The sequence below is a fragment of the Calonectris borealis genome, chromosome W (assembly GCF_964195595.1).
Source record: "Calonectris borealis chromosome W, bCalBor7.hap1.2, whole genome shotgun sequence".
In the NCBI taxonomy this organism is placed as follows: Eukaryota; Metazoa; Chordata; class Aves; order Procellariiformes; family Procellariidae; genus Calonectris; species Calonectris borealis.
This window is the reverse complement of record NC_134351.1, coordinates 23,265,121-23,292,796: the sequence shown is the minus strand read 5'-3', so window position 1 is coordinate 23,292,796 and position 27,676 is coordinate 23,265,121. Positions and strand designations below refer to the sequence as shown.

The following is a 27,676-nucleotide window of genomic DNA, read 5'->3' as shown; positions in this document are numbered from 1 at the left end:
ATTCCTTTGGACACTTTTTCTTACTGGTCTATTATGTGCTTTTATGGCCTGGTTTCTTTATAAGAAGTTTTCCCTTAGTGACTTTAGTTCACGTAGGGGAAATTCTTTCTGAAATCTTGAATCTAAAGGGAAAAAAACCAGCAACTTTCTCCCACAGTGTTTTGAACTTCTTAATTTTCTTCTTAATGAGCATCTCATCCTGTGGATGAAGCATGTTGGGATTCTTCTTTACAAGTTTGGCACACAGTCTCTTAACAGCTCTTAAGGGGAGAGCACTGAAGTTTCATTTTTATTTTTTGACTTTAGCTCTTTGAATAGTGTGGTCATAGTGATGCCTACAACAGTAGGCATAACAGTAGTTACAAAACTTCTTCAAAACTTGGTGGCAAGCAGGCCTTTTTTTTTCTCTTTTTTTTTTTTTTGTGTGTGTGTTTTATTTAGCTTACAAAAACTGTGGGCAACTCTTGTCTTCCTAAATTAGCTTGTGGAAGCAAAAAAAAGTGTTGTATTCAGCAAGTGAACTATTAACACCAGGCTCCCTAAATCCCTTACCAGGATTAATACACTAGAACTCCAAGAGAGTTATTAGTTTTATTAGTCGTCTTTTCTTAAAATGCAAGAATTATGCTGATTAAAAATATTAGCTAAGAAGTAGTATCTTAAACAAGAGAGTTTTTTAATGAAGGAATATATCATAATACACAATCATCAGATGTTTTTCTCAGTCTCTGCTTCAGCAATGTAAATTCTTCAAAATAAGAAGCTGTTCTTGGCATTAAGTGTACGTATATCCCCCAACTATGTTAAAGGTACGCTTTCAAGAGAATCTTGGTTTTTTTAAGACAAGATTTTTGGAAAACTTTAATATTAGGATAATTTATTTCACAATGTTTAAAGAGGAAGTATTTAAAAATATTCACACCTATTTTTGTGATCCAAGCAATGCAACTGTATCCTAGTTCATGGAACTTAGAAATGAAACTCATTCAAAACTGACAGACTATGAAAACATAAAACATACCCTCATTGTTCAGTTTAATTGGAGAAATACTAAAGGTAAAAAGTAATTATACCTTTAAAAGCTCATTTTAGTAGCTATCATGCAGAAAACAGTTTGAATAATTTGGATTAATTAAATTTTTGCATCTATGTATGAATAATAAGCTTAATCATAATGTTGCAGCCTTTTCAGAAGCAGTGTGACCTTTGGCACAGATATTTATGAATGAGGATTATTAAATCATAAAACTTAAAAACTTTAATTATTGTTTAGTCTTTTTCTTAGTTTTAGGGTTTTGTTGGTTTAAAAATTATGAATAGTTACAGGATATTGTGTATTTGCAATATATGATTTTTACAAAATCAGCAAGTATACCCTTGAAGGCTCACTGTGCATATACTCAATTTAAGGACCATTTTTGGATAAACTTGAGAACATTCCTCGAATATAAGTTTGTGCTTACATTTCACCATTTGATGAAGTTCTGAACTAGGAAACAGTAAATAAACACTTCTGAAAATTTGTCAGCTATGGTAGGAATGGCATGTGTACCTGAAAGGTCATCTACCTAGTTAGTCTGTTTAGTTAATTTAATAAAAGGCGCCTTTGCCTGTGTCCTTGGCAATCATGGGTAGAGGACCTCTCCTGTCCTAAGAAAACATATATGCTAAAAAGTTACTAAGCTGCTTTTTTTTTTTTTTCCAATATTTTGGGGTTTTTGAGATTTATTACAATTCAAAGATAAGTCAGGTTTGAAAAAAATCAGCTTCGTAATTTCAATGTATTAAATAAACGAGTAACTTGTACATCAGGAAATTAATTCATTTTGACTTGCAATAAAACACATGTAAGTTTAAGGTATAGTTCTTTTTATTGCATTGAATCTGAATATTAGATTTCTTTGCACATGAGGCTTTCCTCACGTGAGGCAACAAGTCTTTTTGCAAGCACTGTTGCAAAAATAAGTGTAATTAATAGCACAGCATGAGTTTTAGATTCATTTTGCTGTGGGAGGGGAAAAAAAAAATCGAATAGAATTGTTTTCTAAGTGCCCATGGATGGTGAAACTGATGAAATCTGGTTTCTTACTGATTTATATTCTTTGCCTTGTAAGCACCTTCAGTCCATAAATATCAAACTTTTTTTCCTTTTCCCTAAGCAGTGTGAACTATGCCTTCACAAGGCGTAACATGTACGGTGGCTAGTCTACTGCTATGCATGTAGAAATTGGCTGTTTGGCCATTGTCAGAGGGAGCATGTAGTTGCCATCCATCTATCTCAGCTGCTGCAATGGGAGTGCTACAGATTTTGTTCAGTCCTGATGTGTCTATGCTGGAGGGTATAAATACAAAGTGTTAGTTTGCTTAACTGTAAAAGTTAGATGGAATTCTAATAAGCTTTAAGGGTAGGTTAAGTGAAAAAATGGTGAGTTTGTTTTAAAAAAAAAATCTACTTTTTATGCTCAATTTCTTTCAGTTGGTATTGTATAGAGTTCATCTTTCTGCTTTTCAGCTCTTTACTATGAGTGCATGTAACAAAAAACTTCTAAATGGAATCTTAATGTCAACCAAAAGTGCTTATTTAGCTATAAGACATATACATAGATTTTTTTTTGTGTGCATGTTCTAGTTCTGGATTCTTAAGGCTGATTGTGCCCTGGAATGTTGCCTATATAGTAGTCTAATAGCAGTCTAAATTACAAAGATTTTTATATAAATAAATATTTTTCTAATATTTGTTGTATGCTTTTTCATCCAATCCATTTTATCAGTATATGTATTAATTTCAGTCTTTATTTTATCAAGTGTTCATGTTCATAATGTTAATTTTTTATCGTTGTCACTTTAGGATGGTGATCCTTCAATAAGGAATGCTGCATCTTTTTCCTTGAGGTCACCACAGTCAGTCTGCTCTCCAGCTGGAAGTGATGGAACCCTTAAAGGTAGTCTAGCAGTCATATATATCAATGTATTTTTTTCCCAATTTTAAAGAACAGAGAGTTTAAAGAGGTATTTAGTTAGTTCTCCTGACTTCTGTATTCAAATAGTACTAAAGAGTATGTCATTAAGTTTTGGATACAAAATTATTTTGAGCCCTGATCCAGAAGAAATTTCTGAAGGTCCAAAAATTGACTAATCATACTTTAAAACAAAGCTCAAATTCATGGAGGACAGAAGAATTTTAAATCCTTTCCAATATGAGAATTAAATTCTTTATAAGAATGGTTTCAGTTGCTCTGATTTAAAGGCAGCATTATGAGTATTGAACTCTTAATCAGCTCAAAAGTGTTTTAACATGCAATGCTTGTCTTGATTGCAATCATCAAATTTTAAGAACGTGAAATTAAAAGTAGTTCAATGAACACAATATATATAGCATAAATGAAGCCTGAAAACCTTAGCTGTGGAGAAGGAATAGGGTGAACTGTCAGTCAGCTGAGAAAATAATTCTTTATGCTAAAATCTGGAATGCATACTGCTGTTTTTAGTAGTATCCCTAAGAAGCAATGACTGAGATACATGAGACTTAGCAAGGTAGGGGTTTGGGTGTATTCTTGGTAATTTAGGTTTTCAGTGCTTATGCATTTACATGGCAGTAGTAAAAAGATGCAACAGTGCTTTCTTCTCTTTAGCCCTGAAACAAAATTAAGTCTTTCTGGATGGTCAGGTTAGGTGGAGAGGGAGAACAGGAGATGGGGGAGATTCCAGAGAAGGTGAGGGTATTGGGCTTGTGCAGCCTGGATAAGAGAAGTCTTTGTGGGGGGGATGGGAGGGGGGGACGGACGGGATGACACACAATGGACGGACATGACCTTAGAGCAGTCTTCTCATACCTGTGAGGAGATTATCAGGAAGACTTGAGTCAGGCTTTTCACGGTGTTGTGGAGGAAGGATGAGAGACAATGGACTTAAATTGAAATGGGAGGTTCTGACTAGGTATAAGGAAAAACTTTTTCACTATCAGGACAGTCGAGCATTGGAAAAGCCCAGAGAATCTGTGCATTTTCCATCCTTGGAGGTTTTCAAGACCAGGCTGGATTAAGCCCTGCATAATGTGGCCTTGCTCACCCTGCTTTGAGCACGAGGATAGACTAAAGACCTCCTGAGGTCCCTTCTTAACTGAATTATCCTATGATCCTGTGACTGCTAAATGATCTCTGTGGTTCATCTTCTGTGGGCATATACTGTGTTAAACAGTGATAGAAGAAATGTGGCTCAAATGCAAGTGAGAAGTACTTGTATAGCATGCCAGCAGCATCAGTATTTTAGGAGGTCTTGTGCTAAAGGACTTGTAAGACTTGTGTGAATGGCAAAGACTAAATGTAGTTGTTTTTCTTTAATTCAGTACACAAAATCCATGTTTGTTTGAGCCTATCAGTTTAACAATATTGTGAATCTAAGCTACTTCCACTCAAATATATGATTACCACTCAGCCAGAAGAATATTTGATTTTTTTTTTGGTTAAAGTCGCTGCTGTTTCAATTGGTTGTCTCGGAACCCATTTTGAAGGGATACCTTTTCAGGTTATTTCTGAAAACAATCTGATTGTACAATTCAGATTGTAATGTTTCACCATTAGAGGGGCTGAAAAAGTGCAAGAGGAGCTTTTTGATTTATTTACCTGTACGTTAGCTTTACTTTTCTCATTGATAAAGCACACAACTGAAATACTGTTACTAATGGTGCTGCCATTTTGCCTTCTTAAAGAGATTAATGAACCCTGACCGAGAGAACCAGTTCTTGATGCTGCAGGAATCTTGCCAGACATTTACTACCTCTAATCTTGCATTTTAGAAATGTATTGAAGAGGTGTGGATAATTACAGTGTTACTTAGAATATGTGATCCCTGATAGTGAGTTTTTGGCCTATGATTTGGAGTGAAAGCGATTGGTTATGTTGATAAATTTTCCAGTGATGAACAAACAGGCAAGTATCTACGCTGTTTTTGTTGCTACTCTCATTAGTCCTTGAAAGTTTGGTTGACAAGTCGCAAACTTTGATAAAGAAAATTAACAAAATATTTAATTGTTTGTTTGGGAGGACAAAAAGAATGGCACTAGACATCATCAGTCCAGAGAAAGATCACAGGAAGGATGTTATAATATCTAAGCTTTCTTATATAACATAGAAATGTGAGGCAATTACTGAAGGTACGGGTACAGACTGCATTTCTGTACTTCTGACATGGAAGTAGCAAGGACTTCTGGAGACTTGGAGAATGTGATTGTACAGCCTTGAATTACTTTAAGACTGAACAATAGCTGTCTGACTGACAGAATCTGAATGAGGAAGAAGTTTTGTTTGCAACTCAGGCAAATATTTGAGAGATGGCAGAAGTTACATTTGTTCTTTTGGTTGGTTATTCATTTATTCAATGGAGTAAAATTTCTCTGTTACAGAAATTTTTGCCTCACTTCTGCTCCAGTAAAGGTACCAGAGCAGCTGAAGTTTTATCCAGAAGTTCTAGGCTGGTCTTTATCCTTTCTTTTTAATGTAAATTTTATATTTTTAGCTATGCAAACAGAATAGTGGCTCTGCTTTCATGCTATCATCTGTTACCACATCTGCTTTCATAGAAAATTAATTTCTATGAATTCATCTATGAAGAAGTAACATGAGATATTTTCCCTCTGTTGAGCTCACAAAATATTCTGTGGTATCCATTACCCAAGATCGATTACTCATCAAAATCCTTTATCCATTTGTTCTACTTTTCCACTACTCTGGAATCTCAGAAAAGATTTTTTTTTTTTTTTTAATTAAGACAACTTCTAAAGATCTGTATAAAGAAAAGCCTTCCACAATGGTTTTAATCCATTGCTCTCCAAAGAGAAGAGTTCATATATTTACAGTCCCCTTTCCATACAGTTTCCTAAACTCCTGGGAAAACATCTGTAAGGAATAGCAACAACCCTTATGAAACTATATAATTTTGCACTCTTTTCCAGAAATAAGTTGTATTCCCTCCAGAAATTGTTAATGGGTACTTGATTATTTTCTGAATAATTTGGAAAGATTACTTTTATTTTCTTAGGGATTTATAGGACTTCTCCAGAGAGATTCCTCTACACTTGGTCTTTGAATGTATAGTGGGTGGCAAGAAGAATTAGGAATCTTCTCAAGTCTATAGTACAGACTTCAGTGCTCTCAAAGGTACTTGTTAAGAAAAATTATCATCTCACCCTCTCTCCTTCAAAAGAAAGGTGGAAGAAATTTATTCAAAGATATTTTCTGACAGGGCCAAAATAAACATTCATTCTTGTTTCTTTCTTCAAGTCTTAACTTTTTACTCAAGGGTGCTTCTGAATACAGCAGTTCTAAGCTAGAACAGCCAAAGCTGAGGTTTTTCATGAGGCATTTGAAGCTCTGGAGAAAGTGGTGGGACTCTTCCCTGAAAATTATTGAAAGAGTATGTGGAAAGTGAATATAATTTGTCCTGAAAAACCTCCCAAATGTATGTTGTTCTTTGTCTGTCTCATATGCTATCCCTTTTAAGTTTGAATTTTAAATTAAGTTATGCTCTTTGAAAATGAATGTCAATATAGTCTGTTAATCAAAATAAGTAATAATTTATTTATATCTAGTACAAAACTTGGGAAGATTTCCAGTTTTTTAGAAAATACAGCAGGAAAGGGCTTGGGGGCTTTCCATATTCATACCTTCATGTTGGATGAGCTGTACCAGTATCACTCCCAATAACTTCAATCTATTTTTTTTGTTAAAATGTCAGTAATGGAGTTTCCTTACTCTTGCCATGCAACCTGTTCAAATTCTTAGTGCTAGAAAGCTTTTCTCCTAATGCTTTGCCTGAATCATTTTTGTTGCAGTTAGGCATGACGCTTCTTGAGTTCTTTCCAGTGGGCAAGGAAAAACAATTCACGTCTTTTTTTTTTTAATAGCAATCATTTACATATCAAAGAATGTTATCGTGCCTTGCACTAATCTAATCTTCTACAGACTGAACAGTGCAGTTTCTTTCTATCATCTTTACATAAGTAATAATTTCTGAGCTTTTAATTCTTTGATGTTTTTATCTGAATTCTAATTGGTCTGCATTTGTCTTGATGTTGTACTGCCCTAAGTCATAGATAAAACTCTATTTGAAGACTTAGAAGGATGAGTAGTCAGAAAAGTACTGTAGAAGACCTTATATGATACTACTGTTATATATGAATATAGCTGCTCTTTGGTGATAACTTAGATTCATGTTGCAAGCTGTTATTGTTATATTGCTGTCTTTCTGTAGAGCTTATCTATCTTCCTCTCATGTTGTTACAATTGCTCTTTCTCAGGATGAATAAAAAGTTTGTGCTGCTTCTTACTGAATTTCTTTTGTTTCAAAAGGTTATTGCAATTAGTCAAGAAAACTGTAAATTTTGATTCTGTTTTTAAAAGCAGTTGTGGGCCTCTCTCTCAAACGCTTGACACCAAAAGCTCGTTATGATCTTTAGATTAATAAAATACTCTTTAATTCTGATACACGAAAAGTTATTAATGACAAATATTTTATACTACTATTCTTAAGAAGTGCTCTGGAAAGCTGCACTTGTTCACCTATACTCCGTTCATCCATTTTTACCAAGAACAACTGATACTCTGAACACAGTTTTGCAATAGGGTATACTGCAATCTTGCAGTATTTTTGTCTAGACCATACTTCCTCAGCTTCTTAGTGAAATTGTTATGAGAAGCTATATAGAAAGCCATGCTAAAGTCCAGGCATGACACTCGGTTCTCCTTAATCCACAAGACCTATTGCTTTACAGAATAAAATTATTTTGATTTGATGATACTTATTCTTAACAAATTCACTTTGGAATACTACCTCTTTGTTATTATCTCAATCCTTATAGAGAAATTGTTCTTCTAGTATGTACTTAAATCATACAGACTATGTATAATACTCTGGGCAGTCCTTTACCATCCTTTTGAGGGGACTGTTTTTCCCTTTTGAATCTGCTGGAGGCACAAATTCTCAGGATGATTATTACCAATTCTGAGATTGGTTTAGCCAGGGTTCCAGGGTGAATTTGTCTGATCCCATTTTCATGAAAACACTCAATTTATGTCAAGGTGGTAAATAGGATCATATTAAATTAAAAAAAATGAGACTTTTCCATTTACACATTGTAACTGCAGTCTCTTAAAATATTTGGCAGTAGTGTGTGAATGTTCCTCAGGATCTGTCATCACCAGGTTCTCAGCTTTTTCCAACAGACAAACATCAGTATGAGTGCAATATGGATACTCTAGTCTTCTCCTTCTCCAGCTTCTGCCTTCAAGAACTTATTTACAGAATAATTACTCAGATGTGAAGTCTAATAATCCACATGTAGAAAATATGCATTCATTAAAGCCTCTCTTTCAAAAGACTTTTCAGTAAAAAGTCTGGAATGCTGTGTCCAGGTTTGACAAACAACAATTTGGTACCCACTTAAATAATGTTCCTGGAGTCTCGAGGATCACTTTGCTATGGATTTAAAAAGGCGTAGCACTTGAATGTTCCTGATGTTTCTTTCCAGTGTGCTATGAACCAAGTATTAGCCATCAGTCTTCATTTGTTCACTAGTAGTTTTTTTCTGGCTTTCCATGCATAGGGAACAATACTTCTGGCAAAAGAGCATGTAGGATGGGTGAAACGCTTTCTTTCAACATCTGGGAACCTTTACCTGCAAGGGATTTAAAGGAATATGGAGATACTATTTCGATTGACCCTTTTGAAGTTGTTGTTGTGCAAGTGGAAAGCTAATAATTCTTTAAAATTCTTTAAAATATGTGAATCCTAAGTTCCTGGTAACCTTAATAGTTGTTTTTTAACCATGTGGATCACAACAAAGAATGTGACCAGTGGTGGGACTTTGGTGCATCAGCTTTAAAAGGCGAGTGGTCTTTGCTCTGAAGAGGCTCAGAGATGATCACAGAAAGTATCATGAATGTTTAAATAAGATGCGAGTAGAATGGAATAGAATATTTCAGTTGGAAGGGACCGACAATGATCATCTAGTCCAACTGCCTGACCAATTCAGGGCTGACCAAAAGTTAAAGCATGTTATTAAGGGCATTGTCCAAATGCCTCTCAAACACTGACAGGCTTGGGGCATTGACCACCTCTCTAGGAAGCCTGACCACCCTCTCAGTAAAGAAATGCTTCCTAATGTCCAGTCTAAACCTCCCCTGACGCAGCTTTGAGCCATTCCCATGCATCCTATCACTGGGTACCAGGGAGAAGAGATCAGCACCTCCCTCTCCACTTCCCCTCCTCAGGAAGCTGTAGAGAGCAATGAGGTCGCCCCTCAGTCTCCTTTTCTCCAAACTAGACAACCCCAGAGTCCTTAGCCGCTCCTCACAGGACATGCCTTCCAGGCCTTTCACCAACTTTGTTGCCCTCCTCTGGACACATTCAAGGACCTTCACATCCTTCCTAAATTGTGGGGCCCAGAACTGCACACAGTACTCAAGGTGAGGCTGCACCAACACTAAATACAGCAGGATAATCGCCTCTTTTGACCAGCTGGTTATACTGTGTTTGATGCACTCCAGAATGTGGTTTTGCCCTCTTGGCTGCCAGGGCACGCGGCTGACTCATATTGAGCCTGCTGTCAACCAGCACCCCCAGATCCCTTTCTGCAGGGCTGCTCTCCAGCCATTCTTCTCCCAATTTATACTTGTGCCTGGCGTTACTCTGTCCCAGGTGCAGGATCCGGCACTGGGGCTTGTTAAATTTCATGCCATTAATTGATTGCCCAATGCTCTGATCTATCTAGATCCCTCTGCAAGGCTTCTTATCCCTTGAGAGAGTCAAAAGCGCCTCCCAGTTTGGTATCATCAGCAAACTTGCTAATGGTGCGTTCAACTCCTGCATCCAGATCGTTGATAAAAATATTGAAGAGAACTGGCCCTAGGATTGAGCCCTGAGGAACACTACTGGTGACCGGTTGCTAGCCAGATGTAGCCCATTCACAACAACCCTTTGAGCCCTGCTATTCAGCCAGTTCTTCACCCAGCGCACCGTGCACCTGCTCATCTCACAGTTGGACAACTTGTCCAGAAGGATGCTGTGAGGGACAGTATCAAAAGCCTTACTAAAATCCAGGAAAAACTACATCCACCGCTTTCCCTTCATCCGCTAGGCAGGTGACCTTATCATAGAAGGATATCAAATGAGTTAAACAGGACTTTCCCTTTGTGAACCCATGTTGACTGTGCCTGATGATTGCATTGTCCTTTAAATGCCTTTCAATAGCACCCAGTATGATCTTCTCCATAATTTTTCCAGGTCCTGAGGTTAGACTAACAGGTCTGTAGTTTCCTGGGTCTTCCCTCACGCCCTTCTTGTAAATTGGAACAACGTCGGCTAGGTTCCAGTCATCGGGGACCTCCCCAGACTCCCAAGACCTTTGGCAGATGACCGAGAGGGGTCCTGCCATAACATCCACTAGCTCCTTCAGTACTCTGGGATGAATCCCATCAGCCCCAATGGACTTGTGAACATTCAGCTGATACAGCTGGTCCCTTACAATTTCAGTGTCCACAAGTGGAAATTACGTTCCCGCAGTCATGGTCCTCCAACTCAGAGGACTGGGCAGCCCAAGGTCTATAAGTATTATTGAAGACTGAGGCAAAAAAAGCATTGAATGCCTCCGCTTTTTCTTCATCCCTGTTTGTCAGGTGACCATCTTCAACAAATACCGGTCCAATGTTTTCTCTAGACCTCCTCTTGCTATTAACGTACTTAGAACAGCCTTTCTTGTTGTCTGACACAACACTGGCCAGTTTCAACTCTAGTTGAGCTTTGGCCTTTCGTGTCTTCTCCCTGCATATACGAACCACGGCTCTGTAATCTTCCTGCAAAGCCTGACCTTGCTTCCAGAAATCATACCATTTCTTTTTCCTCCTGAGTTCCAAGAGGAGTTCCCTGTTCAGCCAAGCCGGTCTTCTGCCCTGCTTGCTTGACTTTCGACACAATGGGATTGCCTGCTCCTGTGCTTCTAAAAGGTGGTTCTTAAAAAATGACCAGCACTCATGGACCCCTAAGCCCTCAAAAGCAGATTCCGAGGGGACACTGCTAAGCAGCTCCCTGAGTAGCTTAAAGTTTGCTCACTTGAAATACAGAGTAGCAACTCTTCTGACCTTTTTTCTCATTACACCAAAAATTTTAAACTCAGCCATTTCGTGATCACTGTGGCCAAGACAGCCACCTACCATGACATCTCCCATGAGTCCTTGTCTATTCACAAACAACAAGTCTAGGAGGGCATCTTTCCTAGTTAGCTCCCTGAGTACTTGTGACAAGAAATTATCTCCCACAAACTTCAGGAATTTCTCAGACTTGCTCGTCACAGCAGTATGGTATTTCCAGCTGATGTCTGGGAAGTTGAAATCTCCCATAGGGACAAGGGCTACCGATCCAGAGATTTCTCCTAATTGCCTGTAGAATAACTCATCAGTGCTGTCATCCTGGCTGGGCGATCGATAGTAGACACCCACTATGACATCTCCCTTGTTTTCCATCCCCCTAATCCTCACCCAGAGGCTCTTGACCACATCATACCTAACTGTAAGGGCTGTACAATCAAACCTCTCCCTTACATATAGTGCGACACCTCCACCTCGCCTGCCCTGCCTATCCCTCCTGAACAGCCTGTAGCCTTCCATCCCAGCACTCCAATCGTGGGACTCATTCCACCAAGTCTCACTAATACCAATGATATCATAGCTCTGGGAATGGACCAAGGCTTCCAGTTCATCCTGTTTGTTTCTCATACTGCGTGCGTTGATGTAGAAGCGTTTCAGATATACTCCTGAAACTTCCGTGCTCCCAGGAGCAGTGTAAACATTCCCACTAGCATTGCCACCCTCAGGCGATGCCATGCCAACCTACTGCAATCCTGTTGGTATCCCCTTCCCCCATGGATTCTAGTTTAAAGCCCTCTCAGTCAGTCCCACTAGCTTACACCCAAAGATGTGTTTTCCCCATCGGGACAGGTGGATCCCGTCAGGCCCCAGCATACCTTGTACCTCGAAGACTCTTCTGTGGTTTAAAAACCCAAAGTTTTGGTGGAGGCACCAGTCCTGGAGCCAGGTATTGATGTCTTGGGCTCGTCTGTTTCTTCCAAAGTCTCTCCCCATTACTGGGAGGATTGAGGAAAACACTACTTGTGCTCCTGAAAATTTTAGCATTCTTCCCAGGGCCCTGAAATCTCTTTTGATTGACCTTAGACTTTTTGTTGCAATATCATTAGTAAACACATGAAAGAGCAGGAGTGGGTAATAGTCCGAAGGCTGTACTAAGCTTTTCAGTCGTCTGGTGACATCTCTGATTTGGGCCCCAGGGAGGGAGCAAACTTCCTTGAAAAGAGGGACTGGTGTGCAAACGGGTGCTTCTGTTCTGCACAGGAGGGAGTCACCAATGACCATAACTCACCGTTGTTTCTTCTTGGCGCTGGTCTTAATGCAGGTCTTGTTGCAAGGGGTTGGTCTCTCTGACCTTGGCAAGACTGCTTGCATAGGTTCCTCCTCTTCTATCTCACGATGCGCTTTGTCTACCATACCCAGGGCCTCGTACCTATTCTGTAAGGGTATGTTAGAAGGTAAGGAGGAGTTTCTTTTACAGCTCTGTGCAGAGTACTGTGGCATAATTAGAAAGTGTGCAGACAGAAACTGTAAGATTTAGATGTCAGTGATGTGTGCTATCTCCTGGACAGAAGCTTATTTGTTTGCTACCCAAGTTACTGATGTACAATGAGCAAGTGAAGCTATTCCATGCTAAACAAACAAGTAGTGTTTTTGAAACTTTATGTTTTTAAGACGACTAAGTTACTGTCAATGCAATGCATGTTATAGTTGGTTGCATTATAAAGGAGATGATAAGAAATCAGTCAAGAGTCACAGAAAAAAAAGTGTTTACAAATTGCTGCAGTAGTTGATAAAACTTCTTCCATACTCAGTGCCATCTACCACTAGGAATCAGTAGGAAAACTAATTAGTACAGAGAACCAGTCCCAGGATTATCATGGGTGGTCAGGATGACTGTTACTGAAAGACTGTGGAGGTATTGTTGATGGGTGTATTTGTTCTCTGTAGAGGCCTTATTTCCTATGATGTTACCTGCTTCGCAGCTACATTTGGCATTATCTGGATGACCATCAGTATTTGCTGTTGTCGTGGTTTAACCTGGCAGGCAGCCAAATACCACGCAGCCGCTCACTCACTCCCCCCACCCCCAGCGGGACGGGGAGAGAATCGGAAGGGTAAGAGTGAGAAAAACTCGTGGGTTGAGATAAAGACAGTTTAATAGAACAGGGAAAATAAGGGAAAATAATAATGATAATGATAAAATACACAAAATGAGTGATGCACAATGCAATTGCTCACCACCCGCGCTGACCAATAACCAAGTAGCGATCGGTACTTCCTGGATCACGCCTACCCTTCATATACTGAGCATGACGTCACATGGTATGGAATACCCCATTAGCCAGCTGGGCTGGCTGTCCTGATTATGTTCCCTCCCATCTTGTGTACCTAGCTCAGTCAGTAGGCACGGGAGCTGTCCTTGGACTAGGAGGGCACTTAGCAACAACTGAAAACATCAGTGTGTTATCAACATTCTCCTCATACTAAATCCAAAACACAGCACTAGGAAGAAATTTAACCCTATCCCAGCCGAAACCAGGACAGTATCCACCCCTTATTCCATACCATTTACGTCGTGCTTAGGTCTCACATCTTTTTTTAATACATTTCAATTAACCACCACTATCTTTCTTTATATATACACACATATATATATATGCACGCACAGATATCATTCCCTCGGTCTATGGGCCATCCCTCTAAAATGTCCATTGAGTTCATTTAGTCCATGACTTTGGGCTCCATCTGTCATAACAGTCTTTCAGGGCCGAAGAGATGGTGTGCGGTGTTGGGCCGTTGCATCCTGAAGCCAGTTCTCATTTCGGTACTGCTGCGCTCGTCCAGTTCTATCATCGTTGCACTTTGCTCGGTTTCATCGGAGTTAGTTCATTCTTCACTAATCTGGGTGATTTTCACTGCTATACCACTGCTATATCATAGAAATAATGATATACAATATCATGTAACAGTTGACATCAAAATTCAGTTCATTGGCTATTTTCACCCAAAATCAAATCCCCTTGAGGTACACACCGGACCTCCCCATCCTTTCGCATCACCCACCAAGTGTACCCAGGTCCTTGAGCAAAAGCAATCCCACGGATGGGTTTTCCCTTGCCAGAGGCAGGAGTAACCCAGACTGTCTTCCCCAGCATATTCCTTATGTGCACGACAGGGACTTTATCTCCATCTATAGTACGTAAGAGTCTTGATTGGGCAGGGCCAGCTCGATTGGCAGATCCCCTGGTATTGACTAACCAGGTGGCCTTTGCTAAATGTGTGTCCCAATGTTTGAATGTCCCACCACCCATTGCTCTCAGCGTAGTCTTTAGCAGCCCATTGTATCGTTCGATTTTCCCAGAGGCTGGTGCATGGTAGGGGATGTGATAGACCCACTCAATGCCATGCTCTTTGGCCCAGGTGTCCATGAGGGTGTTTCGGAAAGGAGTCCCGTTGTCTGACTCAATTCTTTCTGGGGTGCCATGTCGCCATAGGACTTGCTTTTCAAGGCCCAGGATGGTGTTCCTGGTGGTGGCATGGGGCACAGGGTATGTTTCCAGCCAGCCGGTGGTTGCTTCCACCATGGTGAGCACATAGCGCTTGCCGTGGGGCGTTTGTGGGAGTGTGATATAATCAATCTGCCAGGTCTCCCCATATTTATATTTCAACCATCGTTCTCCATACCAAAGAGGCTTTACTCGCTTGGCTTGTTTAATTGCAGCGCACGTTTCACATTCATGGATAACCTGTGCAATAGCGTCCATGGTCAAGTCCACCCCTCGATCACAAGCCCATCTGTATGTTGCATCTCTTCCTTGATGGCCTGACGCGTCATGGGCCCACCGAGCTATAAATAATTCACCCTTATGTTGCCAGTCCAAATCCACCTGGGCCACTTCAATCTTAGCAGCCTGGTCCACCTGCTGGTTGTTTTGATGTTCCTCAGTGGCCCGACTCTTGGGCACGTGAGCATCTACGTGACGTACTTTTACAGTCAGGTTCTCTACCCGGGCAGCAATATCTTGCCACAATGCGGCAGCCCAGATGGGTTTCCCTCTGCGCTGCCAGTTGTTCTGCTTCCACTGCTGCAACCACCCCCACAGGGCATTTGCCACCATCCATGAGTCAGTATAGAGATGAAGTACTGGCCATTTTTCTCGTTCAGCAATGTCCAAGGCCAGCTGGATGGCTTTCACCTCTGCAAACTGGCTCGATTCACCTTCTCCTTCAGCAGTTTCTGCAACTTGGCGTATAGGACTCCATACAGCAGCTTTCCATCTCCGATGTTTTCCCACAAGGCGACAGGACCCATCAGTGAACAGGGCATATTTCTTCTCGTTTTCTGGTAGTTTGTTATACAGTGGGGCTTCTTCAGCACGTGTCACCTCCTTCTCTGTGGATATGCCAAAATCTTTGCCTTCTGGCCAGTTCGTGATCACCTCCAAGATTCCTGGGCGACTGGGGTTTCCTATTCGGGCCCGTTGTGTGATCAGTGCGACCCACTTACTCCACGTAGCATCAGTTGCATGATGTGTAGAGGGGACGCTCCCTTTGAACATCCAGCCCAGCACGGGTAGTCGGGGTGCCAGGAGGAGCTGTGCTTCAGTACCAACCACTTCCGAAGCAGCTCGAATCCCTTCATATGCTGCCAATATCTCCTTCTCAGTTGGAGTGTAGCGGGCCTCGGATCCTCTGTATCTCCGACTCCAGAACCCTAAGGGTCGACCTCGAGTCTCCCCTGGTGCTTTCTGCCAGAGGCTCCAGGTAGGGCCATTCTCCCCGGCTGCGGTGTAGAGCACATTCTTTACATCTTGTCCTGCACGGACTGGCCCAAGGGCTACTGCATGAACTATCTCCTGTTTAATTTGTTCAAAGGCTTGTCGCTGCTCAGGGCCCCATTTGAAGTCGTTCTTCTTCCTGGTCACTTGATAGAGAGGGCTTATGATCTGACTGTAATCTGGAATATGCATTCTCCAAAAGCCCACAACGCCTAAGAAAGCTTGTGTTTCCTTTTTGCTAGTTGGTGGGGACATGGCTGTTATTTTGTTGATCACATCTGTTGGGATCTGACGACGTCCATCTTGCCATTTTATTCCTAAAAACTGGATGTCCTGTGCAGGTCCCTTGACCTTACTTTGTTTTATGGCAAAACCAGATTTCAAAAGGATTTGAATTATTTTCTTCCCTTTCTCAAAAAATTCTTCTGCTGTGTTGCCCCACACGATGATGTCATCAATGTATTGCAGGTGTTCTGGGGCCTCACCCTGTTCCAGTGCAGTGTGGATCAGTCCATGGCAAATGGTAGGGCTGTGTTTCCACCCCTGGGGCAGTCGGTTCCAGGTGTACTGGACGCCCCTCCAAGTGAAAGCAAACTGTGGCCTGCACTCTGCCGCCAAAGGGATGGAGAAGAAGGCATTAGCAATGTTAGTTGTGGCGTACCACTTGGCTGCCTTCGACTCCAGTTCGTATTGAAGTTCTAGCATGTCCGGCAGGGCAGCACTCAGTGGCGGCGGGACTTCGTTCAGGCCACGATAGTCTACTGTTAGTCTTAAGTCTCCATTAGACTTTCGCACTGGCCATATGGGACTGTTAAAGGGTGAGCGAGTCTTGCTGATCACTCCTTGGCTCTCCAGTCGACGAATCAGCTCATGGATGGGGATCAGAGAGTCTCGGTTGGTGCGATATTGTCGCCGGTGCACTGTTGTGGTAGCGATTGGTACTTGTTGTTCTTCAACCCTCAGCAACCCCACAACAGAAGGGTCCTCCGAGAGACCAGGCAAGGTGGACAGCTGTTTAATTCCCTCCGCCTCCAGGGCAGCTATACCAAAAGCCCACCGGTACCCTTTTGGGTCCTTGAAATACCCTCTCCTGAGGTAGTCTATGCCAAGGATGCACGGAGCCTCTGGGCAGTCACAATGGGGTGCTTCTGCCACTCATTCCCGGTCAGGCTCACTTCGGCCTCCAATACAGTTAACTCTTGGGATCCCCCTGTCACTCCAGAAATACAAATGGGTTCTGCCCCTTTATAGTTTGATGGCATCAGGGTACACTGTGCACCGGTGTCTACGAGAGCCTTATACTCCTGTGGGTCTGATGTGCCAGGCCATTGAATCCACACAGTCCAGTAAACCCGGTTGTCCCTTTCCTCCACCTGGCTGGAGGCAGGGCCCCTCTAGTTCTGGTCATAGTATCCATCTCTCACTTCTTGCAAACGTGAGTCATGAATTTCTTCATTGCAATTACAAACCAAAGTAAGATCAGCCCTTCTACTCTGTCTGGGGAACTGTTCACTGGAAACTGGACCGTCGTGAGACAGGTTTTTCCTGACAACTGGAGCAGCATTTTTCCTGGGAGAACCCCCTTGTGTGATTGTTTTTCCTTGCAACTCACGTACCCCTGCCTCTAGGGTCAAGGTAGGTTTTCCATCCCACTGCCTCATGTCCTCTCCGTGGTCACGCAGGTAAAACCACAGGGTGTCCCGTGGTGTGTACTTTCTATATCCTCTCTCTTGAGCAGAAGAACGCTGACTCCTAATGGCTGAGATACTGATCCGTACAGGTGGAGAATAGGACATATCCTCTTTGAGTTGCTGGACCTCCCGGGACAGTTTCTCCACAGCCGAGACAAGGGATAGTTTCTTCAAAGTCCCGAAGTCTGCTAACCACCTCATCCACCGTTGGTGCTTCTTCCTCTTTCCAGCACAGTACTGCCAACGAACTGGCATACGATGCTGGTGCGCTCCGTACCAACTTCCGCCACATGGGTCGGGTGCACTGGACGTCATCTGGATCTTTGGGTGTTCGGGCGTCATCCAGGTCACTATAAACCACCTCCAGCATGCCTAGTTCTCTCAGGTACTGGATGCCTCTCTCCATAGTGGTCCATTTGCCTGGACGATATATAACATCTTCCTTGAAGGGATACCTTTCCTTCATGCCTGACAGCAGTCGCCTCCAAAGGCTGAGGACCTGTGTCCCTTTTCCGATTGCTTTGTCAATACCCGCTTCCCTAGCAAGGGATCCCAGCTGTTTGGCCTCCTTCCCCTCTAATTCCAGGCTACTGGCCCCATTATCCCAGCATCGGAGCAGCCAGGTAACAATATGCTCGCCTGGACGACGGCCGAAATTTTTCCGCATATCTCGCAACTCGCTCAGGGATAGGGATCGGGTGGTTTCCGTCTCGTTTATGAGTTCTTCCTCTTCCTCCTCCCCTCCTCGTGATGTCCCTGCTTTTCCATCATCCTTTTCTACACGACCTGACTTCCGCTTCAAAGATTTCTTCTTCTGTACAGGGGCGACGGATACCAGCGACGGTTGGTCCTCTGGTTCAGCTGTAGTACCCGTCGCGAGGGTTTGGGTAGCTGCAGTGCCTGTCGCGGGGGTTGGAGTATTTGTAGTGACTGTTGCCAGGGTTTGAGTGGCTGCAGTGCTTGTCGCACTGGTTGGAGTAACTGCAGTGACTGTTGGCGGAGTTTGAGTAGCTGCAGTGCCTGTTGCGGGGGTTAAAGTAACTGTAGTGACTGTTGCCGGGGTCTGAGTAGCCATAGTGGTTGTTGTGGGGGTTGAAGTAGCCACGGTGGTTGTCGTGCGGGTTTAAGTAGCTACAGTGCCTGTCGTGGGGGTTTGAGTAGTCACTGTATCTGTTGCTGGGGTTGATCTCTGGACAGTATTCCTGAATAGTTGTTTAACTCTAAACAAGGCCTGAACCACATTCAGGAGACATAGCAATATGATCATGCTTGTTTGAACATCCCAAGGATATTCAAAATTCTCAGGGAATATTGTGGACATCTTTGTGAAGAGGATAGAAGAAAAAGGAGTTTCTGACGATATGGAGGGGAAGGTGAACAAGTGGGAGAAAGTGTCCCATCCTGTCTCCCCCCTAAATTCATCCTCTGAGGTGAAGACGTAAGAAGTGTAATTATTAATAGTTTCCAAAAGATAGCTCCCGAAGAACAGGAATGATGGCAGTGCTGAGTACAGGCTCGTGACCAATAATTTTATCATAACATAAAGCCAGGTCACACAGTATAGCAAAGCAATGACCTTAATCCATTTCCCAGAGATGACCAACCCCACATAAAAACTGATAATCAGCAGTATAGACAGCCAGTAAGGTGCTACATACCAAAACTGCAAGAACAGATCCAAAAACTCTGAGAGCAAATAAATCAACATTGTGAACATCGAGTACTAAACTGATATAATGAATGCTTATAACAAATTTGTTTTAACCCGTTCGGGTCAGATGTGTCGTTATCTCAACCCTTCGTGCCCCACGTTGGGCGCCAAAAGGGACTGTCGTGGTTTAACCTGGCAGGCAGCCAAATACCACGCAGCCGCTCACTCACTCCCCCCACCCCCAGCGGGACGGGGAGAGAATCGGAAGGGTAAGAGTGAGAAAAACTCGTGGGTTGAGATAAAGACAGTTTAATAAAACAGGGAAAAAAAGGGAAAATAATAATGATAATGATAAAATATACAAAATGAGTGATGCACAATGCAATTGCTCACCACCCGCGCTGACCGATAACCAAGTAGCAATCAGTACTTCCTGGATCACGCCTACCCTTCATATACTGAGCATGATGTCACATGGTATGGAATACCCCATTAGCCAGCTGGGCTGGCTGTCCTGATTATGTTCCCTCCCATCTTGTGTACCTAGCTCAGTCAGTAAGCATGGGAGCTGTCCTTGGACTAGGAGGGCACTTAGCAACAACTGAAAACATCAGTGTGTTATCAACATTCTCCTCATACTAAATCCAAAACACAGCACTAGGAAGAAATTTAACCCTATCCCAGCCGAAACCAGGACAGCTGTTCAGTAATGATACAATGACCTTCCCAAATCAGTGGAGAATCTCTTTTTATCTCACAAGTTTTACATATTCCTGCCATACAAAAAGAGTTTGTACAACGTTTTTTTACTGATACTATGGAATATCAATGACAGAAAGTCAGTTATTTTTTCCTGAATTACCGCACAGCCCTAGATTTAGACTCAAAATCTGCCTGCATATTTCTCTATTCTAAAAGAATATTCTGAAATTTGGTTAATTCCCAAAGATAATTTCCGAAGATCATTGTATGATTTACTACATTGACAGCATTTTGTAGAACAGATCTTCTCAACCTTCGAATCTCGACTGGTTCAGCAAATAAGATCATACCTGTCTGTCTGTGTATTCTTTCCATAAAAACATTTCTTCTGTTATCAGCAAGTCTTTTAAGAGCTTTGTTCTCAGACATATAATGGCTCAAGCCTTCCCCTATAGGAAATATTCCAGACTGACTTCAACAGTAATATGCACAACTCTCTCTCTAATGGGTGATGTTTTGTCTGAATTCTAAGCATCCAGCAGAATGTGGTACATGTTCAATGTGTGATACCTGTTCAAAACTGTTAATGTCTGTGGTAGAATGAAACTGTTACAGAATGCTTCATCTTTTTCAATTTCTTTTCACCTCAGTACATAGGTATTGTAGCTTCTAAGCTGCTTTGTTGCCAGAGGCTTAGCCATCATTAGACATTTTGGAAATATGTGAAGTTATTGCCAGAACATGTACTCTTAAAATGCCGCTTATAGGTCTTACTGTCAACACCTTTCAGGAATTTCCTTCAGGAGGAAGATACTTTCAAATAGCTATTTGTAGTGCTGCCTAGGAGAGGGAAAACTTTACTTTTGTTTTTTCATTTACTGGATTCTAAGTACGTTCAATGGAATGCGCTGAAATCCTTCTGACTTCCTCAGGTCTACCCAAAGATAAAAAGAACCACCTTATCTGTTGCTGCAGTGTTATTTTTCAGCATGAGAAATACCAAATGAATACAAATCAGAACAATTTTGTCAAATTTTAGGATAAGTCAAAGTTTAGGATAAGGGAGAGTCAAATCCGTGTCCTCTATTTGAAGTGTAACTGTGAAAAACGGTAAATGTTCCATTGTTGCAACTTCAGAAGTATTCATTTAAGAGATAATTCAAGAGTAAGATGTCAGTAAGATCTCTTTGAAAAGTTTTGAGCTGCCTCTAATATTTGTAGAAATAAAAATGCAGCCTGTATTTCCAGTGAGTGGCAGTCATTGCCTTAAAAGAAATTAGTAGCTAATGGTTTCTGCTATACATTACACTGAGACAATCTTGTAAATTATTGTCTAAAGAGACAGTAATTAGGAGTAGTGTGTGTGTATGTGTGGAGGGGCCATCACAAGAATAGGAATCTCTGGTGGAAGGCAAGTGTGAGATCTTCATAGGGTGTAGCCAGGTCTTCAGTACTAGTGATTGAGTGTGGTGTCTAATTTGAGGAGGGGAAATGGAGTAGTGAAAAGATCTTGAGAATCAGGATGAGTCAAAACAGGGCTTCCCAACATTGTGGATTTTATTGGCAGAATATGGAGTTGTTGCTGATGGTCAAGAAAGGTAAGATAAACCCATTTTATACCCTGCTCTACATACAGAGGTTATAGGACTTCTCACAGAATGTACTAGGGAGAGAAAATAAATATAGTAGTCTGTGCAAAGAAGTCATCAGTAAAGGCACACCTTTCATTTGAATTGAAGCTTTGCTAGAGGTATCCATTCTTTTTTTCATCTACAGGTCAGTACATTGCTTAATGATTCTTAATATTTCTTAAAATATCTGATAGAAATTTAAGCTTCAGAATAAAGCTGCTTTCTTGTTTAGTGGTGTATCTTGAATGAAGTACATGGGGACTTGTATTCCAATTAGTTTTTGAGTGTTGTTAGAAGTATTGACCTATGATGACCTAAAACATAACGACTAATAATAATCTCAGTTACTGCTTTTTGAAGATCAGTATTCCCCAGTGGATGAATGGGATCAGATAAATGTTTGCTTTGTTTAACAAGAGGAGGCTGGCCCTATTGGTCCAGCCAATAGGCTTTTCTTTTTTTTTTTCCCCCACACCAGTATTCCTTTTTAAGCCAAAAATTATAGCTCAGAATTATAATTGGGACGGGTTGAAAAGCTTCTCTGTTTTTCAAAGCTTTTTCTGGGTAACAGTTATGGGGAGCTGGTTTAATTTGAGGAACAAAAAATTTAATGTGATTAATTGGAGAATGTTTTTAATAAAAAATGTTCTCTCTTAAAAATTTCTCTAGATATACTCAAAGCCTGAAATGGGTGCATGTAGAAATAAAAATTCATACATTTAAAAAAAAAAGAAAAAAAAGAGGGGAGATAAGGCAGGGAATGATAGAAAAATGCTCTAAGACAATTATTTTTTTCTAGATAGTAATGAGTGGGGGAGGTTGGAATGAGTTTACCTAAATTTAAAAAAAAAAACAAACAAAATGGTTGAAAAGGAACTGTCAGAATCAAAGTTAAGGAGGTTGTGTATGTTTTGATTTTTTAATATATATATTTTTTAAATTACTTTAAAATGTGTGGCTGAAATGGCTAATGCCTATACACTGATCATTAAGTCTTCATCACTGGACCTTATTAAGAATCTTTTTGATATTTCCTTTTTCTGTAGTCAACTTGCTTTCACTGACTATTTTCTAATAGTTGATATTCTGAACCTGCAGGTACTATTTTTATTTATTCTTTTTTGGTGGTGGGTTTTTTGTTCCATCTTCTCTGAAATGATCCCTTCTCTACCTGCAGTGGACGGCTAAAATTCCTAGGAAATACACTGCAACTATCTGGATTACATCTTGATCTAGGAATGATGTGGTTCCTACCAATCTTATTTAGACCTTTTGTGAACACGGATATATGTACAAATACATATTAAAATTATGTAGGTTATATTTAGTGTGTTTTTATATAAACATGGAACAACATAACTGTTCAGTTTTTCTGAATTATTATTCTAGGATCAAGACAACCTTTAATCCAACAATCTCAGCCTCCACCTTATTCATCACCTAGAGATGTTCCCCCAGACATATTGTTAGATTCTCCAGAAAGAAAGCAAAAGAAACAAAAGAAAATGAAGTTAGGCAAGGATGAAAAAGACCAGACTGAAAAAGCTGCAATGTATGATATCATTAGTTCTCCTTCCAAGGACTCCACTAAGCTTACATTAAGACTCTCTCGTGTAAGATCTTCGGATATGGACCAGCAGGATGATATGCTTTCTGGTTTGGAAAACAGCAGTATGTCAGAGGGTGATATTCCTTTTAATGTGCAGTACCCAGGACAGACTTCTAAAACACCCGTTACTCCACAGGATGTTAACCGCCCATTAAACGCTGCTCAGTGTTTGCCGCAGCACGAACAGACAGCTTTCCTTCAGGCACAACAAGTGCCTGTTTTACAACAGAACACTTCAGTTGCTGCAAAACAACCTCAAACTCCTGTGGTACAGACACAGCAACAGGTTTCGCAACAAGGAACTATAACGTCATATGATGAAGTAGAATTGGATGCATTGGCTGAAATTGAGCGGATAGAACGTGAATCAGCTATTGAAAGGGAGCGATTTTCAAAAGAAGTGCAAGATAAAGGTAAAAGGATTGTGTGTGTGTATATACTATATATATTATATAAATATATATATGCATGTAAACCCCATATATATATATATATATATATATATATAAAAACCTTCCTGTCATTGTCATATAGTTCAATTCTGTTTACTCAGTGTAGGTGGTTCTATGACATTCATCTCCATTCCCCTCCAACAATGAACTGTAATCTCTCATATATGCATATTTTTAATATCTGGTATTCTTTATTTGGGATCTTAATGGATGGAAAGTGAAGTTCTTATGTTTCAAAATTCTTTTTAAGCTACTCTTATATTGAACCATGAGACTGAATGAAGTACAATTGACGTTGTTTATAGTTTCTAAAATCCCAGCAGTACCATAAGTAAAAATTTGTAATAAGTTTTGGTAGTTGAATTATTAATTAACTATCTATGTTGCCTAATTTAAGAAAATACAGGAAAACTCTTTTATGCCATTTCTATTCATATCCCAGTTTGAACCTAATGTGAAGGAGGTGTTAGATTAAAATCACATCTATTCTTTTAAAGGCACTGTAATGATTGGGTAATATATACTACTATATTGTCTCCAATGTTTGTTCAACTGGATATTAATTATTATGTAGGCATTATAAGTTTTAGAGAACTACCATATATCTATATGGTCTCTATCACAGAACCAGATGAGCCTCTGAAATGTTTGATCTTCACTTCAGTAGCTGTACAGGTTGTCTTAACTGATTTCATTGAATATATCCTCTTTGATTTTTTTTTCTTTTTCTTTTTTCTTTTTTTTTTTCCTGTTGTTAACTGGTTTGACGGTCTTAGGCTTCAGAAATATCAAAAGTGGATGCAAAACCCACATGTAAATCTTGAAGATAAGATGTGGTTTATAAAGTAGATAGTGATAGGTTAGCATAAGTATTTTTCAGAAGCTTCCTCTGCACTGTGTTTAACTTCTGAGAAAAAAATCTTTTATAGTATAATGCTAATTTATTAGATACTCCCAAAAAAAATCTTGCAGAGTGGAAAACGGTGCAGATTCTGATTTTGGAAGTTCATAGGTGAAAATGGTCGATTGTGGACATACTTGTGTGGAGGCAACTAAATTTACATATGGTTTGGGTCTTTAACCAGCAGAGAGAGCACGAGTTTTCTCCCTGTTCAAAGATTTTTTTTTTCTGGTTTTAAAGATGCCTGGAGAGAGAGAGAGTGTGAGTTTGGGGTGTGGGGGGGTGGGTGTGTGTGTAAATGTTCTTGTTGCAATTACTAAAAGGATTAACTTTTTAGGTATTTCTTATTTGGTAACTAAATCAAGTCTTGTTAGAAAACATTGTTTGTGAATATACGGAGAAAATGGGTGTTCACCTCAAAAGAGATCTCTACTGCCTTTAATTTTGATTTAATGAAATGGCGGAATTTACTTTGCTTACATCTCTTCTACTAATTTTAAATTTATTTATGGAGAGCTTGTGGTTTGTCTTCTACTACTTAAAAAGCTACTTTTATATCCCCACACTTCGAGTAGATTCTCCAGCACATTTTAGCTGAGAAGCATCTCAAAAAATGCAGTGTATTTTTGATGGTGCACAGCAGCCTTCAAACACTTAGAGCAAGACTAAAACACTCTTTCTCTTTTGTTCTGGCTTTCAGGAGATGTTGAACATTAGTTGTGAAGTTTGTTTACCATAATTTCATAGCCATGGGCAGACTCCGATTTGTTTCTTTTGGGGAAAGGAGTGATTTTTATAGAATGTGATCTCTCCCTTTCACCACTGCTCAATAACCGTCTTACCAAATAAGGATTCCAACCTTATGCTTCCCTTCTACCTGCATCCTCTGACAGGTCTCAGTTCTTCCTGAGTTCCTGCAATTGCTATGGATCAGGTGCAAGAGTTGCTGCCTTATATTGGGACAAATGATCACCATTTATTCACTGGTGGTAAGTTGCCCCTATGCTAGACAGCAGCTCTTTTCACTTTAGCTGCTGAGGTTTCAGCCATGAATGAATAGTATTGAGTAGAAGGATTTTTAGCAGTCTTGGGACAGATTTCCTGAAAAGCTGTTACCTTGGAGAAATTTGATTCTTATTTTTTGGTAATGCTTTTGCCATTGCTTGTAAGTTTGTACTATGTCTGCAAATTTATACACTCTGGGATTGTTCTAGTTATAGCCGTTTGGTTTGGTGTGACTGCAGGAGGAAGCTTCCTCTATTGTTCCTATGGGAATACGTCTGTTAGAAATATATCCAGTAACTCCTAAATATGTCATTCATTTTTGTGAAGTTGCTTACTGTATTTATGCAAAAGCCTGGCATTTGTGCATTTTAGTACATATACTGTAACTTCAGATCACATTATGTCAAGAAAATAGTGTGACTGTAGCATGTACTTGGTCTAATTAGAAAATAATGCTAGCTGATGCTGTACATAGCAAGTGTCCCTCTAGAGATCTTACTCTAGATGCTAGCACATGATAAAATCTGCATGAAAGCATCTTTGCTGCTTTTGTAATTGAGGCATGGGAATACATATTACAGTCATACTACACTTTCTGTGTAGGCACGCGTTGTTGTCTTCCATAAATTACTTTGAATAGAATTGTACTCACAAGTTTCGATATAAGATTAGCAGTCTCTTCTGTCCTTTTTTTAGACATGAAATCTCTACAGTACTATGCTTCATCAAAGGTTTTCAGATGCTTCTTTTTTAACAGTAAGGCTTTGGATGGATATGACATGTTCTTTCTGAGGTTGGGAACCAGTAGTGCGGTGGAACTGTTTATTCCAGAGGAGAGGCAGAGATGTTTTTTGGGGGGGTTCTTGCTAAAAATTATACAACTACTACACTTGCCTAAGGCAATACTAAGGTCTTTTTTTTTTTAACGCTGAGGTCCTTTTATAATGTTTGGTACAGGTGGGAAATGGAGATTGGAGTCCTTTAGAAATTATAGTACTTTCTGTAATAAATTCCTAATTCTAACAAAACTGTTAAAATATTTAGCTTCCACCAAACAAAGTCTCTCAAAGTAGGAGGCAGTCTCCATTCCAGAGGTGGAACTAACACAGGGTTTTGCAGAAGTGCCGCCTTCTTTGAAAAGCAGTGTATCTTTCTGGAACCTGATTGTCATGCTTTTGCTTTCTGAAAAAGGAATTCTTAGTGCAAAAATCACTGATGCAAAATCTAGCAGATTTGACCTAATGTCTATCCAGATATGCATAAGAAGAGTTTTTATAATATAGACCTTTTGCCTCCATATCTGAGTGCTTTTCAGAGCTCTGTTTTTATAATTCTATCCTTTTGGTCTATTTGGATTAAGTGGATTATATGGTCTTTTCATCATGATAGAGAGGTGCAAAATTTGAAAAAGTTGGTTTCGTCCTTGTCCTCTGTGTGGAAGGACAAGAGTCCATCTCCTCTTCCTACTTTTTCCATCAAGGAAGTCTCTCTGTATTGATTAATTTTGCAAGTAATTTGTCTGTATCTGTTAATGAAAGGAATAATTGGAGAATTTGGAGATTAAGGCACTCAGCACTGAAAGTTACATTCTAATACATCTATTATGTTTAATAGCCTCAGAACAAACAAACAAGTCCATGGAACATGACAAGCCTCAGGTTTTCAGTCCCCATTGCCTCCCTCACAATGGCCTCTATACCCTCATCAGATACAAGTTGTCAATCAATACTAGATCATATCTTCTCTTTTGAAAGGATGTGTAATATCACAGAGAGATCCAGCTATTGTTTATCAAGACTCAGATTATTTGAGTTGAAAAAAAGTGATTCGGAAGGGTTAATACAGAAAGGGATTATCTTTTTCCACAACAGTCGTCAACAAGTGAACCATCCTCTGCTTAGGTACATCAGGATACCTTTCTAAAGAAATTAGAAATAATGAAGCTTCACGCATGCTTTCTTCTAATCACTGTCAGTAGTCACATTTCCTGTACTACTCGGTGCTCTTGAATGCTTTCAAAACAAGTAGAGGTCCATATTCTGAACCTATTTTGTTCACTTAACTGGAGCTGTGCTTAGTTCACATTCTGAAGTTGACTACTCCAAGAAAGTACAGGAA

At 40.4% G+C, this 27,676-nt stretch overlaps 1 protein-coding gene across 10 annotated transcripts in view; it reads left to right on the top strand.

Annotated features, from left to right (window-relative positions):
- Positions 1-27,676, top strand: part of LOC142074878 (nipped-B-like protein) — a 207,820-nt gene that overhangs the window by 94,511 nt on the left and 85,633 nt on the right. For 8 of the 10 annotated variants that reach the window (XM_075135800.1, XM_075135801.1, XM_075135810.1 and 5 more), the window contains 2 exons: positions 2,849-2,942; positions 22,981-23,613. In XM_075135800.1, the coding sequence (XP_074991901.1) occupies positions 2,849-2,942; positions 22,981-23,613 (727 nt within the window). Of the gene's footprint in view, positions 1-2,848; positions 2,943-22,980; positions 23,614-25,446; positions 25,543-27,676 lie in introns of those variants that run through there. The other 2 variants (XM_075135807.1, XM_075135805.1) reach the window with 2 other exon arrangements.